The 17396-nt window shown below is 46.4% G+C and overlaps 1 protein-coding gene across 24 annotated transcripts in view; it reads left to right on the top strand.

Annotated features, from left to right (window-relative positions):
• The window catches only part of CLASP1 (cytoplasmic linker associated protein 1), a 233225-nt gene that overhangs the window by 195369 nt on the left and 20460 nt on the right, over positions 1-17396 (top strand). For all 24 annotated transcript variants that reach the window (XM_077449691.1, XM_077449692.1, XM_077449696.1 and 21 more), the window contains 4 exons: positions 1965-2112; positions 6857-7100; positions 7193-7383; positions 9782-9910. In XM_077449691.1, the coding sequence (XP_077305817.1) occupies positions 1965-2112; positions 6857-7100; positions 7193-7383; positions 9782-9910 (712 nt within the window). The remainder of the gene's footprint in view (positions 1-1964; positions 2113-6856; positions 7101-7192; positions 7384-9781; positions 9911-17396) is intronic.

The raw sequence follows: 17396 nt of genomic DNA, 5'->3' as shown, positions 1-17396 counted from the left end.
GCCGCCGGCCTCTTCTCCCGACTTCGGGGGTCTTGTCCCCCTCTTCGGTTCTTCTGCCGGGCCACCGCGCCTTCTTATAGCTCTTTTACAGGCGGTGGCCCGGTCTTCTGCTGCCGCCGCCGCCCGTTCTTCTTCTTCTTCTTCTTCTTCTCCTTCTTCTCCAGGAGATGTTGCCTCGACGATCTCCCTGGCCGGAATGCCAGGGACGCGCTGCGCTGCTACTTATATAGGGACAATGGGGCGGTGTCACATGGGTTGATGTCACATGGGTTGGTCACATGGGTTGATGTCACAGTCGCCATGTGACATCAACCCATGTGACCAACCCATGTGACATCAACCCATGTGACACCGCCCCATTGTCCCTATATAAGTGGCAGCACAGCGCGTCCCTGGCATTCTGGCCAGGGAGATCGTCGAGGCAACATCTCCTGGAGAAGAAGGAGAAGAAGAAGAAGAAGACCGGGCCACCGCCTGTAAAAGAGCTATAAGAAGGCGCGGTGGCCTGGCAGAAGAACCGAAGAGGGGGACAAGACCCCCGAAGTCGGGAGAAGAGGCCGGCGGCGAGGAAGAAAGCCGGACTCCTCCGCTAGCAAAAGAGCTACAAGAAGATAGCGGAGGAGTCCGGCGAGAAGACCCCCGAAGACGGAAGACCCCCGGAGCTGTGCAATAAAATATTTTAACCCTGTGTTGTGTTTTTTTTTTTTTGTACTTTTTTTCACAGGTGAATGGGTAGGGGTACATTGTACCCCATACTCATTCACATAGGGTGGGGGGCCGGTATCCGGGGGCCCCCTTATTAAAGGGGGCTCCCGGATTCCGATAAGCCCCCCGCCCGCAGACCCCGACAACCAACGGCCAGGGTTGTCGGGAAGAGGCCCTTGTCCTCATCAACATGGGGACAAGGTGCTTTGGGGTGGGGGGGCCGCACGCCCCCCCTCCCCCAAGGCACCCCCCCATGTTGAGGGCACGCGGCCTGGTACGGCTCAGGAGGGGGGGGGGCCCGCTCGTCCCCACCCCCTTTCCTGGCCGGCCGGGTAGCGTGCTCGGATAAGGGTCTGGTGTGGATCTGGGGGGGAACCCCACGCCGTTTTTTCGGCGTAGGGGGTTCCCCTTGGAATCCATACCAGACCTAAGGGCCTGGTATGCTCTCGGAGGGGGAACCCACGTCAAATTTTTTTTCCGATTACATAAGGGGCGTGTTTTATGAGAAATGGGAGGGGCCAAAATGGTGGGCGGGGTCATGATGGGCGGGGTCTGGCGCCCCCCCATCCAAAAACTTCACCAGCCGCCACTGCTATAGAACATATTCCATTTTCCTCTTCATTCTTATAAATTAAACCTAGTTGTTCTATCTACACATTGTGTCTTCCAATTTATATATATTATCTATTTGTCTCTTATCTACCCTATTTATCTATCTCTTTCCAGTTTTATCTATTATAATTCCTATTTCCCCCTATTATAGATCCCCCAAACCTCCCTCGTCTTTTATCTATTTTTTTATCCCTTAGCCCAACTCCCCTTCTAAAAAAAAAAAAAAAATGTATATTGTGTGGTCGGTGGCAGATTGCAGGGGAGATCTCAGGGTTTTGCTGAAGCTTAAATGCCATTTTGTGTGTCTGAGCTACAGAACTGATGAGGTCAGGGAGCGTGCACAATCATTTCATATTATGGGTGGATTCTACCCCTTTGACTGAAGTGTAGGTTACACAAGTATTTGTAGTTCTTCATCTATTGCTGTATGCATTGTCCATCCATTCAATGCTTGTTCCATATTCCAGGATTGTCCCTTCCCTGCGGTGTTCATGCTGGACTTGCACCTGTAGTGCCCGGCTTGTCTCCTTCCATCATCGCGCTTCCAGCTGCTGGGAGAACTGTTGCTTGTTGAGCCGTTGTTGCTGATAAAGGTGGACTGTATCCGATGTCAGTCTTTTTGCTTTAATCTCCTATTTCACTTCCAGCCTTCTAGATTATGACACCGAAAACCTGAATTCTGATGAGATTTATAGTTCACTCCGCGGCGTCACCGAGGCCATCGAGAAATTCAGCTTTCGCAGCCAAGAGGACTTAAATGAGCCGGTGAAGCGGGATGGAAGGAAGGATGACTTGGTAAGTACCGTGCTGGCTGGTTGGTATTCTTATTTAAAGTACCAAAATATACTGTATAAAAATGAGAACACGATTCTCAAGTTGTCTGCAGATGTTAGAAACAGGGCTGTTTTTTAAGGCAGGGCAAAAGGGGCAGCTGCCCTGGGCCCTGTCATTGTTGTGGGGCCCAAAGCAGCTGCCTCATACTTGCCAACTATCCTGGTTTAAAATTCCCTTGCCCCTTGAGGTTTAGTCCTGTACTGTGTCCCAATATCTCAGTGTGAAATGCTGCTACTAATGCTGCCCAGCTCTGCCCTATTGGGTACAGATGACTCATCTGCAGACCCTGTGTTTACATATAAATAACCGACATTCATGTGGAAATAGCCACGGCATTCATATGTAAATATCAGCGGTTGGTGGCATTGATATTTATATCATGCCCCCCTAAGGTCATATCCACAGTAATCTCCAGCAACCAATCAACAAGCAGAAATCATGTGCTGTAACCTCTAGCAACTAATTATTGAGCCGCGCTGTAACCTCTAGCAACCAGTGAGTGAGCGGTAATGATACATTAACCTCTGGCAACCAATCACAATAGCTGCCTGATCTGATTCAGTAAACTGATTTTGAGTCTAATTGCTAATTATTGTATATCTCAGAGCAGGTGGAGAGCAAAACGGCATGGGGGGGGGAGAAAAGTTTTGCCCAGGGTCCAATCAATATTAAAGACGGCCCTGGTTAGAAATGTCAAGTTTATAGATTATAAGACATATAAATACAGCGCTCGCAAACATACTGAATGAAAATCCAAAAATATATATGTGAAAAAAGTTATATATATATATATATATAAGATGAACCGACACAAAGTCCAAAACAAATCGCTGAAGGTGCTGCAATCCACAGTGAATGAATAAAAACTTCAGGTGCACAACACCCCCTTGAGAATCCCCACACATCAGATCCACGTGACCCCCCAGCTTTTCAGTCTGGAGGGTCAGTTAAGGCCTTGGTATGGATGTTTTTAGGATGGTGTGTGGAAAGCCAGGTCAGCAGATCCAAGGTTCCTCAGTGAAGAGTTTGAGCCAAATAGACGTACCCAGAAGTAAAAAAATTAAAATTGAACAAAATTTATTTGAACAAAAGATGGGTACTTACAAAACGAAGGGATAAAAACAAGCATTAAGCATGGAATAGATCGTATGAAACCATCGTTAGTAGCGTGCATACCAAACGACTGGAACTGACGTCAGTATTCCCGAAAACGGCGTCAACGTTTCGCCCTCCCACAGGGCATCATCAAGGTCCTTGGGTCCCCAGCTGCAATTGTTCTCATAATATTGATTTTCCTTTTTTTTATATCATCAGCGCGAGTTTGTATATTTAGTTTAAGTTTATAGATTAGCCAAAAACCTGAGAATTTATTTTTAAGAATGATGCCTACACCTGCAAGTCAGAAGGCTTCACTGACTGCGTATCCAATGGAAGACCAGCAGATCCTGAGAGAAAAATACAATGGGCTGTATTGGATGTTTTTGCTGATGATCTCCCTCCCCAGCCCCCCTCCCCTTCCCATTGGGTGGGAATCTGTTGGAGTTTTAAAGGTTTAAGGTGGTTCTAAAGCCCTCAAGGTTTTTTTTACCTTAATGCATTCTATGCAAATAATACCCTTCTGTGTCACAGACTCGCCCCTCGCAATCCTCCCCCCCCCTGCCCCCCCTTATAATTACCTGAACCCCATTGCAATCCAGCACTGTGCATGAGAGCTGCAGCTCTCCTGGCTTTGTCCCTCCTCTGTGGGCAGATTGATAGCAGTTGGAGTCATTGGCTCCAATGACGAGGGAGCGGGAGGCTGGGCCGGGTCCTACTGTCTCTGGATGCAGCAGTGGGGCTTGGAACGTGCCCTGACCTCAGCCCCTCGAAAATCGCTTTCCTAGACATGTTTTTGTTTTCTTCCTGAACAACTACTTTAAGAAACGGTTCTAAATTTATGTTATACCTACCTGCTCTTGGGTAATAGTTTTGCGCAGATCAGCCCCTATCCTCCTCTTCTCGGGTCTCCCGTTGGCGTTTATGACTCCTCTCTCCTGCCCCCCACAGCAAGCAGCTTGCTATGGGGGCGCCCGAGCCGAGACACTGCTCTGTGTGTCCGTTCAGACACGGGGCTGCTGTTCGGACCCCGCCCTCTTTCTGTTCTCATTGGCTCACTGACTTCGATTGACAGCAGCGGGAGCCAATGGTGCCCCGCTGCTGTGTCTCAGCCAATGAGGAGGGAGAGTCCTAGGCAGCCGAGACTCTTGTGCAACGTCGCTGGATCCAGTTGGGTGCTCAAGTAAGTATTAGTGGGGTTGGGGGGGGGGGGGTGGTTTATCTTAATGCATTAAGATAAAAAAAAAACTGGCGTTGCAATCCCTTTAAGGATCCATCTAATTTCATCAGAATCTTCTCCCTTTCGCATTTACAGTATCTTACATCGATGCAATCACCTAATCTTCAAGTTTGTTTCCTGAAAAATTTGAACTAATGATTTTCTGGATCTGTGTAAGGCAATGCGAGGCTCTTGAGGTGAACGGCTTTGGGATATTGGGGGGGGGGGGGGGGGTCAGGTCACCATGTTGGGGGTCCGGCAGAGAATCACAACTATTAATTGACCCTGAATATATTCTGTGCTGCCCAGTATTTACAGCCTTTGCCAAACGTTTTGAGAATGACATAAATATTAATTTTCACAAAGTCTGCTGCTTTGGTGTTTTTAGATCTTTGTGTCAGATGTTACTATGGGATACTGAAGTATAATTACAAGCATTTCATAAGTGTCGAAGGCTTTTATTGACAATGACAGGAAGTTTATACAATATTTGCAGTGGTGACCCTTCTTTTTCAAGACCCCTGCAATTCCCCCCGGTATCTTGTCAATCAACTTCTGGGCCACATCCAGACTGATGGTCACCCTCCATTCTTCCATAATCAATGCTTGGAGTTTGTCAGAATTTGTGGATTTTTTGTTCACCCGGCTCTTGAGGACTGACCACAAGTTCTCAATGGGATTAAGGTCTGGGGAGTTTCTTGGCCATGGACCCAAAATGTGGATGTTTTGTTCCCCAAATCACTTAGTTATCACTTTTGCCTTATCGTGCTGGAAATGCGTTTCTCACAAAACTCTTCTTGGATGGTTGGGAGAAGTTGCTCTCGGAGGAGGTTTTTGTACCATTCTTTATTCATGGCGGTGTTCTTAGGCAAAATTGTGAGTGAGCCCCTCACTCCCTTGATACATGAATGGTCTCAGGATGCATGACACAGGACGGATGGTACCACTCGCCTTTTCCTCTCCGAACAAGGTTTTTTTTTCCGGATGCCCTAAACATTCGGAAATGGGATTCTTCAGAGGAAATTACTTTCCAGCAGTCCAATATCTGTACGTTTTGCAGAATATCAGTCTGTCCCTGAAGTTTTTCCTGGAGAGAAGTGGCTTCTTTGCCACCCTTCTTGGCACCAGGCCTTCCTCCAAAAGTCTTCGCCTCAATGTGCGTGTCAATGTTCTCGCACCTGCCTGCTGCCATTCCTGGGCAAGCTCTGCACTGGTGGTGCCACCGACCCCGCAGCTGAATCAACTGTAGGAGGTGGTCCTGGTGCTTGCTGGACTTTCTTAGGTGCCCTGAAGCCTTCTTCACAGTGGAAAGGTTTTTTTTTTTTTAATGGGATTGAGTTCATTTTCATGGCAAAGAGGGACTTTGCGATTATTTGCAATTCATCTGATCACTCTTCATAACATTCTGAAGTATATGCCATCATAAAAACTGAGACAGCAGACTTTTTATGGCCAGGTTTTTCTAACTTGAGGGTTTTGAATACCATTTGATGATGTCTTTTTACTGTTGATTGTTGATATACATGCATGAGAATGTGTGTTACAATAGATGTACTTTTTCTTGTAATAAACTTTTATATTTTATACTTTGGTGTTGTGACTCGTTAAAATGTCCCATGGGTTATAGATAGTTGTGGTGTAATTCTAGCACTAGACCTCCTCTGTAACTCTACACTGGTAACCTGTAAACATTTTTAAAGCGTTGCCTATAGAGATTTGAAAGAGTAAGGCTCGATTCACACAGGGGGCGACACGACTTGCCGCGCCGCGACCTCAGCGGCGACTTGCAAACGACTTCTGTATAGAAGTCAATGCAAGTCGCCCGAGGTCGCCCAAAAGTAGTACAGGAACCTTTTTTCTAAGTCGGAGCGACTCGAGTCGCTCCTCTTAGAACGGTTCCGTAGTACAGAACAGGGGCGACTTGTCAGGTCGCGGCGCGGCAAGTCGTGTCGCCCCCTGTGTGAACCGAGCCTAAATGTCACGTGACATAAAAAATTACATCACCCGTCTCTTCTCTAGGGTCTCTGCTAAATAAGAATATTTAATGTTAGGGGGTCCTAAGTAATTTTCTAGCAAAAGAAATGTGAGAATTGGCCCAGCAGGGAAGTGGCTAAAGTCCTTCTTTCCTCTTTCCTTTGTTTTCTCTCTCTCGCTCTCCATATATATGTGTATATATGTGTGTGTGTATATATGTGTGTGTGTGTGTGTGTGTGTGTGTATATGTATATATATATATATATATATATATATATATATATATATATATATAATACACACCGTGGCCACCTCAGCTAATTGTGCTTCACATTTTTCTTAAATGATCTCATTTACCTCAAGCAAGTCCTGAGCATTTATTTTTTCGCCAATATTATAATGTTTTCTACACTTTAGGTCTCCCGAGAAGCTGGAATGGCCTCTCCTGTAGGCGATCACCGTGGAGGAGATGTTGTGGAAGGAGGACGGATGGCTTTGGACAACAAAACCTCACTGTTGAATACACAACCACCTCGCACTTTTACCGGTCCACGTGGACGAGAGTACAGCCCTTACCCTTACTCGGACTCTATAAATAGTTATGACAAGACCGCACTTAAGGAAGCCGTGTTTGATGATGACATGGACCAGCTGCGTGACGGTGGGTTGTGACCAACACTTTTATTCTAGGTGGTCCTTGTACTCTCATCCTTTTTATACTGACCACCATTTGTACTTTTAATTCTCTTACAGTTCCTATTGACCACTCTGACTTGGTGGCTGACCTGCTGAAGGAGCTGTCCAATCACAATGAGCGAGTGGAGGAGAGGAAAGGGGCCCTCTGTGAACTGCTGAAGATAACTAGAGAAGACAACCTCGGTGTTTGGGAGGAACATTTCAAGACTATTCTCCTCCTTCTCCTTGAGACTTTAGGAGATAAAGATGTAAGTTCTGCAACCAGTGTTTTTAAATATCATTGAAGAATTCCAGGCATCGGCATGTTCTACATAGTTATCTTGGTCCACCTTCGATCAACATAACTATGTATATACCATACCTAAGGGCTCAAAACTACTAGCCAGACTTTAAGGGTTGCTCGCCACCAGTTGTCCCTACCAACCCCACCCCTAATTCCGCCCCTGAACACACCCTCTTGAATTATCTCGTGACATGTAAATGTTTTATGCAGAATTAAGTTACAGAAATAAATATTAACTTTATCTGCGCCCCTTAACGCAGCCTCACCCGTGCCCCCGGTCATTGCAGCGGTGACCCGTGCCCCCGGTCATTGCAGCGGTGACCCGTGCCCCCGGTCATTGCAGCGGTGCCCCCGGTCATTGCAGCGGTGACCCGTGCCCCCGGTCATTGCAGCGGTGACCCGTGCCCCCGGTCATTGCAGCGGTGACCCGTGCCCCCGGTCATTGCAGCGGTGACCCGTGCCCCCGGTCATTGCAGCGGTGACCAGTGCCCCCGGTCATTGCAGCGGTGACCCGTGCCCCCGGTCATTGCAGCGGTGACCCGTGCCCCCGGTCGGATCACCACAGGGGGAAAGAGAGGGCGGGGCGCCGAATCACCACAGGGGGAAAGAGAGGGCGGGGCGCCGAATCATCACAGGGAAAAAGAGGGCGGGGCGCCGGATCATCACGGGGGAAAAGAGAGGGCGGGGCGCCGGATCATCACGGGGGAAAAGAGAGGGCGGGGCGCCGGACCATCGCGGGGGAAAGAGGGTGGGACGCCGGATCATCGCGGGGGGAAAGAGGGCGGGGCGCCAGATCATCGCGGGGGAAAAGGGAGGACGGGGCGCCGGATCATCACGGGAAAAGAGGGCGGGGCGTCGGATCATCACAGGGGAAAAGAGGGCGGGGCGTCGGATCATCACAGGGGAAAAGAGGGCGGGGCGTCGGATCATCACAGGGGAAAAGAGGGCGGGGCGTCGGATCATCACAGGGGAATAGAGAGGACGGGGCGCCGGATCACCACAGGGGAAGAGAGAGGGTGGGGCGCCGGATCATCACAGGGGAAAAGAGTGGAGGAAGAGGAGAGCTGGCCAGATCAGAGTGGGGATAGCCCGCTGTAACAGCTTACATTTGATTTGTTTCCGCTCGCAGTCACACAGTCCCGCCTCCTGACCCAGCGCCTGTGACAGACAGAACACCGGTCCAGTGCCGGTGTGGACGTGTCATGTCTATCACAGGCGCTGGGTCAGGAGGCGGGACTGTGTGTGACTTGCTAGCAGAGGCAATTCAAATGTAAGCTGTTACAGCGGACTATCCCCGCTCTGTGATCTGGCCAGCTCTCTTCCTCCACGATCTCTTCCCCTCAGTGAACGGCTCCCATTCAAACCCTCCTTCCCATTCAACCCCGCCTTTCCGGCGGGGATCACCCAGCTCCCAGGCACCAGGCAGCCCACGCTCGCCAGCCATCATTTTCCATTCGCAAAATGCGAGTAGGCGAGTGAAAAATTTGAGGGCTTCCATACCTGATCAATGCCCTGGAAGCTGGAAATCACTGAAGTTGACACCACTGCTCCAGTGATCTCCATTTGCTCCCTGGTCCTTTGCCAAGCGGCTGCTCTCCTGCATTGTGAGCACAGGCAGTCAGCTGCTAGACACAGGCTCCATTCAGAGAATGCTTTGCATTTTCTGAATTAATGCAACGTGTGCTCTGATTGGATGAGGCAGAGAGTGTCAAGTCATTGCCACACCTCTCCATCTTTTCCAATCAGAGAATGCTTTGCAGGCAGAAAATGCCAAGTATTGTTTGGCATCTGTGCCAAATGGCTGACCTCCCGTGTTCGCATTAAAAACCCTGCTTGTCTACCCGTTTTCATTGTGCAGCCTAAGGTTTACCCAAAGGTAAATAACCACCTGCAAGCAGCTTGCCCCACCCCCCCCCCCACCCCCCACTAACATGCTTAACTACAGTTAGAATCCCTGTCAGTGATTTGCAGCGTCCCCCTGTCAGAACGCAACAGCTCAGAGGGGGAGATCACTGTACTAATGTCAGATAGTTAGTACAGCGGCTTCAGCCAGTGCTGTCAGGTTTTTTTTCGTGCAACCCAGTTAGTTTGTACCAGGCTTAAGGCATTGGTGTTTGCTTTAAAAAAAAATAAACATAAACACAGGCAGCATGATAGATGACATTTGAATTCCTTTGATGTGATTGTTTAGGGATCTTTTTGTACACATGCCTTTTGTACCCTTCAGTTATCTAAGTGAAGAATCTTGTAGTTGCCTTGTCTAAATGGAATTTATCCTAGATTGGGTCAGTTTCACGCCTTTACAATTTGCATGTTTTGTTGCTTCCAAAACCAGTACTCACTCTTTTATTCTCATTTCCCAGCATGCAATTCGAGCTCTTGCATTAAGAGTACTTCGGGAAATCCTGAGGAACCAGCCAGCCAGGTTTAAAAATTACGCTGAGCTGACAATCATGAAGACTCTGGAGGCTCACAAGGATTCCCATAAAGAGGTACAATGCAGTTGGGGGACATAGGACTGATCATTTTGGGACAGACAGTAGGTGGATATGGATCATGCTCTGGGCCTTCGCTTCTCGAGAGGCACGTCTGGCTAAGGTGTGGCCATTATTGATCCGAGTGAAGTAGTGGATAAGGACCCCTATAGCGGTTACTGGGCATCACAAGGGCATTAGGGCTGCAACTAACGATTATTTTCATAATCGTTTAGTTGGCCGATTTATTGTTTCGATTAATCGGTTAATAACCTTAAAAAAAAAGTGTGGTGTATAATTTAGTTAATATGTAAAGTTTAAAAAAAAAAAGGCAATTTATTCTTAAATATCTCTATTCAGCGGTAAATATAAATAACCAACTATATGGTTAGGGAGCGAAATATCTAATCAACTCTGAGAATAACAGACAAAAGAGATATACCGTATATATTAGAGGGGATATATACTGTATATACTATTAGATGAGTGATATACTGTATATACCGGTACTATTAGAAGATATACCGTATATACTCGAGTATAAGCCGAGATTTTCAGCCTCTTTTTTGAGGCTGAAAGTGCCCCCCCTCGGCTTATACTCGAGTCATCGCCATCTGACTGCTCGATCAGCGTATCGAGCAGACAGACGGCGGACATACTACAATTCGAAAGCCGCGCCTCCGCCTGTGATAGGCGGAACACTGAATTTCCCAGCAGCCTGTGTTCCGCCTATCACGGACATCGTCTCATCCTCGTCCGTAGTACGAGGATGAGACGATGTCCGTGATAGGCGGAACACAGGCTGCTGGGAAATTCAGTGTTCCGCCTATCACAGGCGAAGGAGGAGGCGCGGCTTTTGAATTTTAGAATGGCCGCCGAGGCGCCGACGAAGAGCGGCGATCCTGGCACAGGACGGGACGGAGGCAAGGCAAGGCACGGCACGGGACGGGATGGAGGCAAGGCACGACACGGGACGGAGGCAAGGAGGCAAGGCACGGCACGGGACGGAGGCAAGGCACGGGACGGAGGCAAGGAGGCAAGGCACGGGACGGAGGCTCGGGACACAGGTAGGCTGGACACACACACACACACACACACACACACACACACACACACACACACACACACACACACACACACACACGGACACACACACACACACACACGGACACACACACACACGGACACACACACACACGGACACACACACACACACACGGACACACACACGGACACACACACACACGGACACACACACACAGGGATGGATGGAGACACACACACACAGGGATGGATGGAGACACACACACACAGGGATGGATGGATGGATGGAGACACACAGGGATGGATGGATGGATGGAGACACACACACACAGGGATGGATGGATGGATGGATGGACACACACACACAGGGATGGATGGATGGATGGATGGACACACACACACACACAGGGATGGATGGATGGATGGACACACACACACACACACAGGGATGGACGGACACACAGGGACGGACACACACACAGGGATGGACAGGCATGTCTCACCCTCGGCTTATACACGAGTCAATAAGTTTGCCAGTTTTTTTGGGGGTAAATTGGGGGCCTCGGCTTATATTCGGGTCGGCCTATACTCGAGTATATACGGTATACTGTATATACTATTAGAGGCTATATACGATTAGAGGAGAGATATACTGCATATACTATTAGAGGCTATATACTGTATATACTATTAGAGGGGAGATATAATGTATATACTCTTAGAGGGGATATACTGTATAAACTATTAGAGGAGAGATATACTGTATATACTATTAGAGGAGAGATATACTATTAGAGGAGAGATGTATATACTATTAGAGGAGAGATATACTATTAGAGGAGAGATATACTGTATATACTATTAGAGGAGAGATATACTGTATATACTATTAGAGGAGAGATATACTGTATATACTATTAGAGGAGAGATATACTGTATATACTATTAGAGGAGATATAGTGTATATACTATTAGAGGAGAGATATACTATTAAAGGGTCAATCTAGTAAATATCATCAGACTCATTAACTTTAACCCCATTTTGTTACTGGCCGATTAATCGATTATGAAAATAGTAATCGATTAATTTCATAATCGATTAGTTGTCGATTAATCGATTAGTTGTTTCAGCCCTAAAGGGCATATCACAGGTTATTGCCCATGCCCTGCAGGATAGAAGTAAGCAACTATATCATTTCTCCAGTATTGCAGGCGGCTTCTCAGCTCTGCTAAGTTCCGAGGGAGCTCTTCGGGCATCCTAATCGCATAGCGATCATTTAGGTGAACAGTCAGAGGTTTGTTACTGGATTTCTGGTAACATTCCAAGAGACATTGTGTTCTGATGCTTGTTTTTATGTGCCACCTACTCAGTGTATACTTTCACCAGTCATTTGACATTCTGCCAGAACCAGTTTCTTAAGGAAAATGACATGTTGGGTTTCTGCCATCAAAGGCTCTGTGTGCGTAGACAGGGGAGAGCTCCACTCGCTCTCTATGAATGAATGGCCAAGTTGCAATGTAGCGACTTCCACACCGTACAATACTTAGTCTAGAAATGTATCTTTGGCAACTAGTTTTTTATGTACTACGGAGACCTGTAGAGATTCAGTAGTGAAATGATTGTGTGTGTATGTATGTGTGTGTGTATATATATATATATATTAGGGCTGTGAAAATTTAAAGATTAATTCCTCGATTAATCGTTAATTTTTTTGATCGATCAAAATTCTTTTGACCGGTACTCACCTCTCAGCTGACTTCCCGGGTCTTCAGGGAGATCCGGTGACGTCACCGGACTCCTCCCCCTTCCCCAAGTGCCTCCGTCTGCTAACGAAGGGAAGGGGGGAGGAGTCCGGTGATGTTGACGTTTCTGATTGAACGTACGGGGAAGGAGCTACGCATGACGCCACCCGCTGCTGCCCTACGGAACTAACACGATTGTCGGCTTTACATGCTTTGTTTTTATCATCTTTATGTGAGTAGTTTGTGTTTGAACACAAAAATGTAATCTTATACTTAAAGTGGAAGTAAACCCATCGATTTAAAAAGTTTAAAAAAAAAAAGGCATGCCGGGAATGCTAACTGCACATTGGCTGTGCTCTCAGCCAAACTATCAAACCATCCAATGGCTGGTGTCATAACGAATCACATGTGCAGCACCATAGCAGTTGAAGATTAAACAGAGGCAAAGATGGCAGCTTCCTTGGCTGAAAACGATAGGGGAGTTTACTTCCACTTTAAGCGGTGAGCACTGAGATCTTTTCTTTTCTACCCATGACCTAAGATTGTGAGAGAAGTTTATGGTCCGTGTTAACCCTTTTGATATCCGCTTGCATGACCACCTGTTTGCACAGGGGTCCATGCCATAAGGTGAGAGTGATTAGTTAGACCGGAGGTGGAGGGATTGTCACGCTACTGTGGAAAGAAAGAATTACTTACGTCAGTGCTACAGTTTGAATTTAAAACGTGTTTGTGTGAACTGTGAAGTTAAGTCATGGATTGTGGAAACAAACTAGTGTCGGGTGATTGTATACAGTGGTGTGAAAAAGTGTTTGCCCCCTTCCTCATTTCCTGTTCCTTTGCATGTTTGTCACACTTAAGTGTTTCGGAACATCAAACCAATTTAAACAATAGTCAAGGACAACACAAGTAAACACAAAATGCAATTTGTAAATGAAGGTGTTTATTATTAAAGGTGAAAAAAAATCCAAACCATCATGGCCCTGTGTGAAAAAGTGATTGCCCCCCTTGTTAAAACATACTATAACTGTGGTTGTCCACACCTGAGTTCAATTTCTCTAGCCACACCCAGGCCTGATTATTGCCACACCTGTTCACAATCAAGGTATCACTTAAATAGGAGCTGCTTGACACAGTAAGGTCCACCAGAAGATCCTTAAAAGCTACACATCATGCCGAGACCCAAAGAAATTCAGGAACAATTGAGAAAGAAAGTAATTGAGATCTATCAGTCTGGAAAGGGTTATAAAGCCATTTCCAAAGCTTTGGGAATCCAGCGAACCACAGTGAGAGCCATTATCCACAAATGGCGAAGACATGCAACAGTGGTGAACCTTCCCAGGAGTGGCCGGCCGCCCAAAATGACCCCAAGAGCGCAGCGACGACTCATCCAAGAGGTCACAAAAGACCCCACAACAACGTCCAAGGAACTGCAGGCCTCACTTGCCTCAGTTAAGGTCAGCGTTCATGCCTCCACCATCAGGAAAAGACTGGGCAAAAATGGCCTGCATGGCAGAGTTCCAAGGAGAAAACCACTGCTGAGCAAAAAGAACATCAAAGCTCGTCTCAATTTCTCCACAACACATCTTGATGATCCCCAAGACTTTTGGGACAACATTCTGTGGACCGATGAGACAAAAGTGGAACTCTTTGGAAGGTGTGTGTCCAAGTATCTCTGGCGTAGAAGGAACACTGCATTTCATAAAAAGAACATTATACCAACAGTAAAATATGGTGGTGGTAGTGTGGTGGTCTGGGGCTGTTTTGCTGCTTCAGGACCTGGAAGACTTGCCGTGATAAAAGGAACTATGAATTCTGCTGTCTACCAAGAGATCCTGAAGGAGAATGTCCGACCATCTGTTCGTGTACTCAAGCTGAAACGAACTTGGGTTCTGCAGCAGGACAATGATCCTAAACACACCAGCAAGTCCACCACCGAATGGCTGAAGAAAAACAAAATGAAGACTTTGGAGTGGCCTAGCCAAAGTCCTGACCTGAATCCTATTGAGATGTTGTGGTATGACCTTAAAAAGGCCGTTCATACTCGAAAACCCTCTAATATAACTGAATTAGGACAATTCTGCAAAGATGAGTGGGCCAAAATTCCTCCAGGACGCTGTAAAAGCCTCATTGCACGTTATCCCAAACTCTTGGTTGCAGTTGTTGCTGCTAAGGGTGGCCCAACCAGTTATTAGGTTTAGGGGGCAATCACTTTTTCACACAGGGCCATGATGGTTTGGATTTTTTTTCACCTTTAATAATAAACACCTTCATTTACAAATTGCATTTTGTGTTTACTTGTGTTGTCCTTGACTATTGTTTAAATTGGTTTGATGTTCCGAAACACTTAAGTGTGACAAACATGCAAAGGAACAGGAAATGAGGAAGGGGGCAAACACTTTTTCACACCACTGTATAGTGTATACCGCATTTACCACTGACTTATGCAGAGTTGCAATGCAAGGAGATCAGCTAAAAGTAGTTGGATCTGTATGTGCGTTATAATTAATCGAAATTAGTCGATTAATCGATAAAAAAAATCGATTAATCGAACACGAAATTTTGCTGGAGGAAGCGTATGGCTGCAGTAGAGAGCAGAGCTGATGCTTCCTATATCGCTCCTGTCACAGGTGGAATATATTTTGTATCAACTCCGCCTGTGACAGGAGCCGGCACTATACAGGAGGCATTGGCTCTGCTTCCTCTAGCGCCAGCTCAGTTCTTCACACTGATGCTCGTGGATGACGGGTCGGGAACCCACGATCTGGGCTTGCTGACCCGCTATCCCATAGCAGGAGGTGGCATGCCACCTCAGAGGGTGGGCACGGGCCAACGGCTGGGCACCCCTGGTTTAGATCAAAGCATATTCATGTGTTAGAATGGCCCAGTCACAGTCCAGACCTAAATGCAGTTAAGAATCTGTGGCAAGACTTGAAAATTGCTGATCACAGACGCTCTCCATCCAATCTGACAGAGCTTGAGATATTTTACAAAGAAGAAGAATGGGCAGAAATGTCCCTCTCTAGATGTGCAAAGCTGGTAGAGACACCCCCAAAAAGACTTGCAGCTGTAATTGGAGAGAAAAGGGGTTCTACAAAGTATTGACTCGGGTGGGGGGGGGGCAGGCATACAAATGACCCCCCACACTTTTCACATATTTGTATCATTTTTCTTCCACTTCACAATTATGAGCCACTTTGTGTTGGTCTATCACATAAAATCCCAATAAAATACATTTAAATTTTTGGTTGTAACATGAGAAAAGGTGAAAAATTTCAAGGGGTGTGAATACTTTTTCAAGGCACTGTAAAGGATAAGTTCACCTTTCAGAAAAAAATATTAATAAAAGACAGTTTGAAAACAAAAAATTATAAATGTGCTAATTTTTACAAGAAAAAATATGCGTTTATTATTTTTTCACAGGAGCCTGCAGAGCATTGCACCCATGATGAGTGGATCGCAGGTACAATGTCAGGTTGCTGCAGGCGCTGCCTATGGTTTTTTTTGCCCATACCTCTGTATCAGCTTTCTGTTTGAAAGCAGGAGAAAGCGTCCATGGACTACGAGGGCGCACATCAGCGCTCTGGCAGTCTATTGAGAACTAAAGGACTTTTCGCTGCAATGGCAGATGAGACTTGTAGTTTTCCTCATTTACATAATCCTGTGAATGAATGACGCAGTTGTGTAGGCAAAGCCTTATCCAACTGTGCTGATTTTAAAATGTGACTGGTTGTGGGGGAGAGGATCGCTACAGGAGGGGGCACAGGCCGGAGGGAAAAAAATGTGTTAAGTTTTAGAAAGTTTGTTTGAGGAAGTGGTGTGACATCTATGCCGATATGTACGTCAGTAATGTGAGAGAAGAGTGAAGGAGTGAGGTGAGGAGTAGGTGAGGTGAGGAGTAGAGAGAGAGTTTTGTGTCGTTAGCATAGAGATGACCTATTGGGATATTCCTGGGTCATAGGTGGTCTTGGCATATTAGGCTGGCTGGAGGTTATCCTCGTATAGTTTCATGTAGGGTGCCCTATAGGGAGGGAACTAGCTGGTTAGGGTTGCATTGTTTGGTGGGGGGATCTTTGGGTTATGCCGATTTTTTTTTTTTTTTTTTTCTCCTAATAAACGTTTTGTAGCGGTAACTCATAAGGGTATGCTTATCATTTCTTTTTTTGTTTTTTTTTTCTGATATTCAAATTTTTGATTACACCTTCCTCACATTACTTTTTTTTTTTTTGCCTGATTGTGTGGAGTTCCCAGGACCATCCTCGTTTTTGTTATATAGCATAGAGATGATACTGGAAGCCATGGGAGTTTTATTAAAATGTTTGTTAAGGTAATTTCAGTTTCCTCTGATATATAACGTCATTTAGAAAAATATGCGGTATAATCGCTTGCTTCAGAGCGCTGTTTGGCGTTCAGCTCACTGCACGCCGATCTCTTGTCCCGATCTGATAACTGCAGGGGGAGGTGCTGGGAAGCCGAGGAGAGGAGGAGACCGGCGGGCAGTCACGTGAGCGCCAAGGCGCTCTGAAGTAAGCTATTATATTGCATATTTTTATAAATGAGATGCACTGCGGAGCTTAAAGTGGTGTTGCCACCAAAAAATTAAAACTGCTTAAAATTCGTAAAAAAAAATAAAAAAAAAATAATTGGCAAAAAAAAAAAAATTTTTACTCACCTCTAAATACCGGTTGCTAGGGGGTCCCTCGTAATCTGCCTTCCTCAT

This window comes from Lithobates pipiens, unplaced genomic scaffold (assembly GCF_037356315.1).
Source record: "Lithobates pipiens isolate NorthernLeopardFrog02 unplaced genomic scaffold, aLitPip1_a1.2 Scaffold_22, whole genome shotgun sequence".
NCBI classification, from domain to species: domain Eukaryota; kingdom Metazoa; phylum Chordata; class Amphibia; order Anura; family Ranidae; genus Lithobates; species Lithobates pipiens.
The sequence above is the reverse complement of the archived record's forward strand: the minus strand, read 5'-3'. Positions and strand labels throughout refer to the sequence as shown.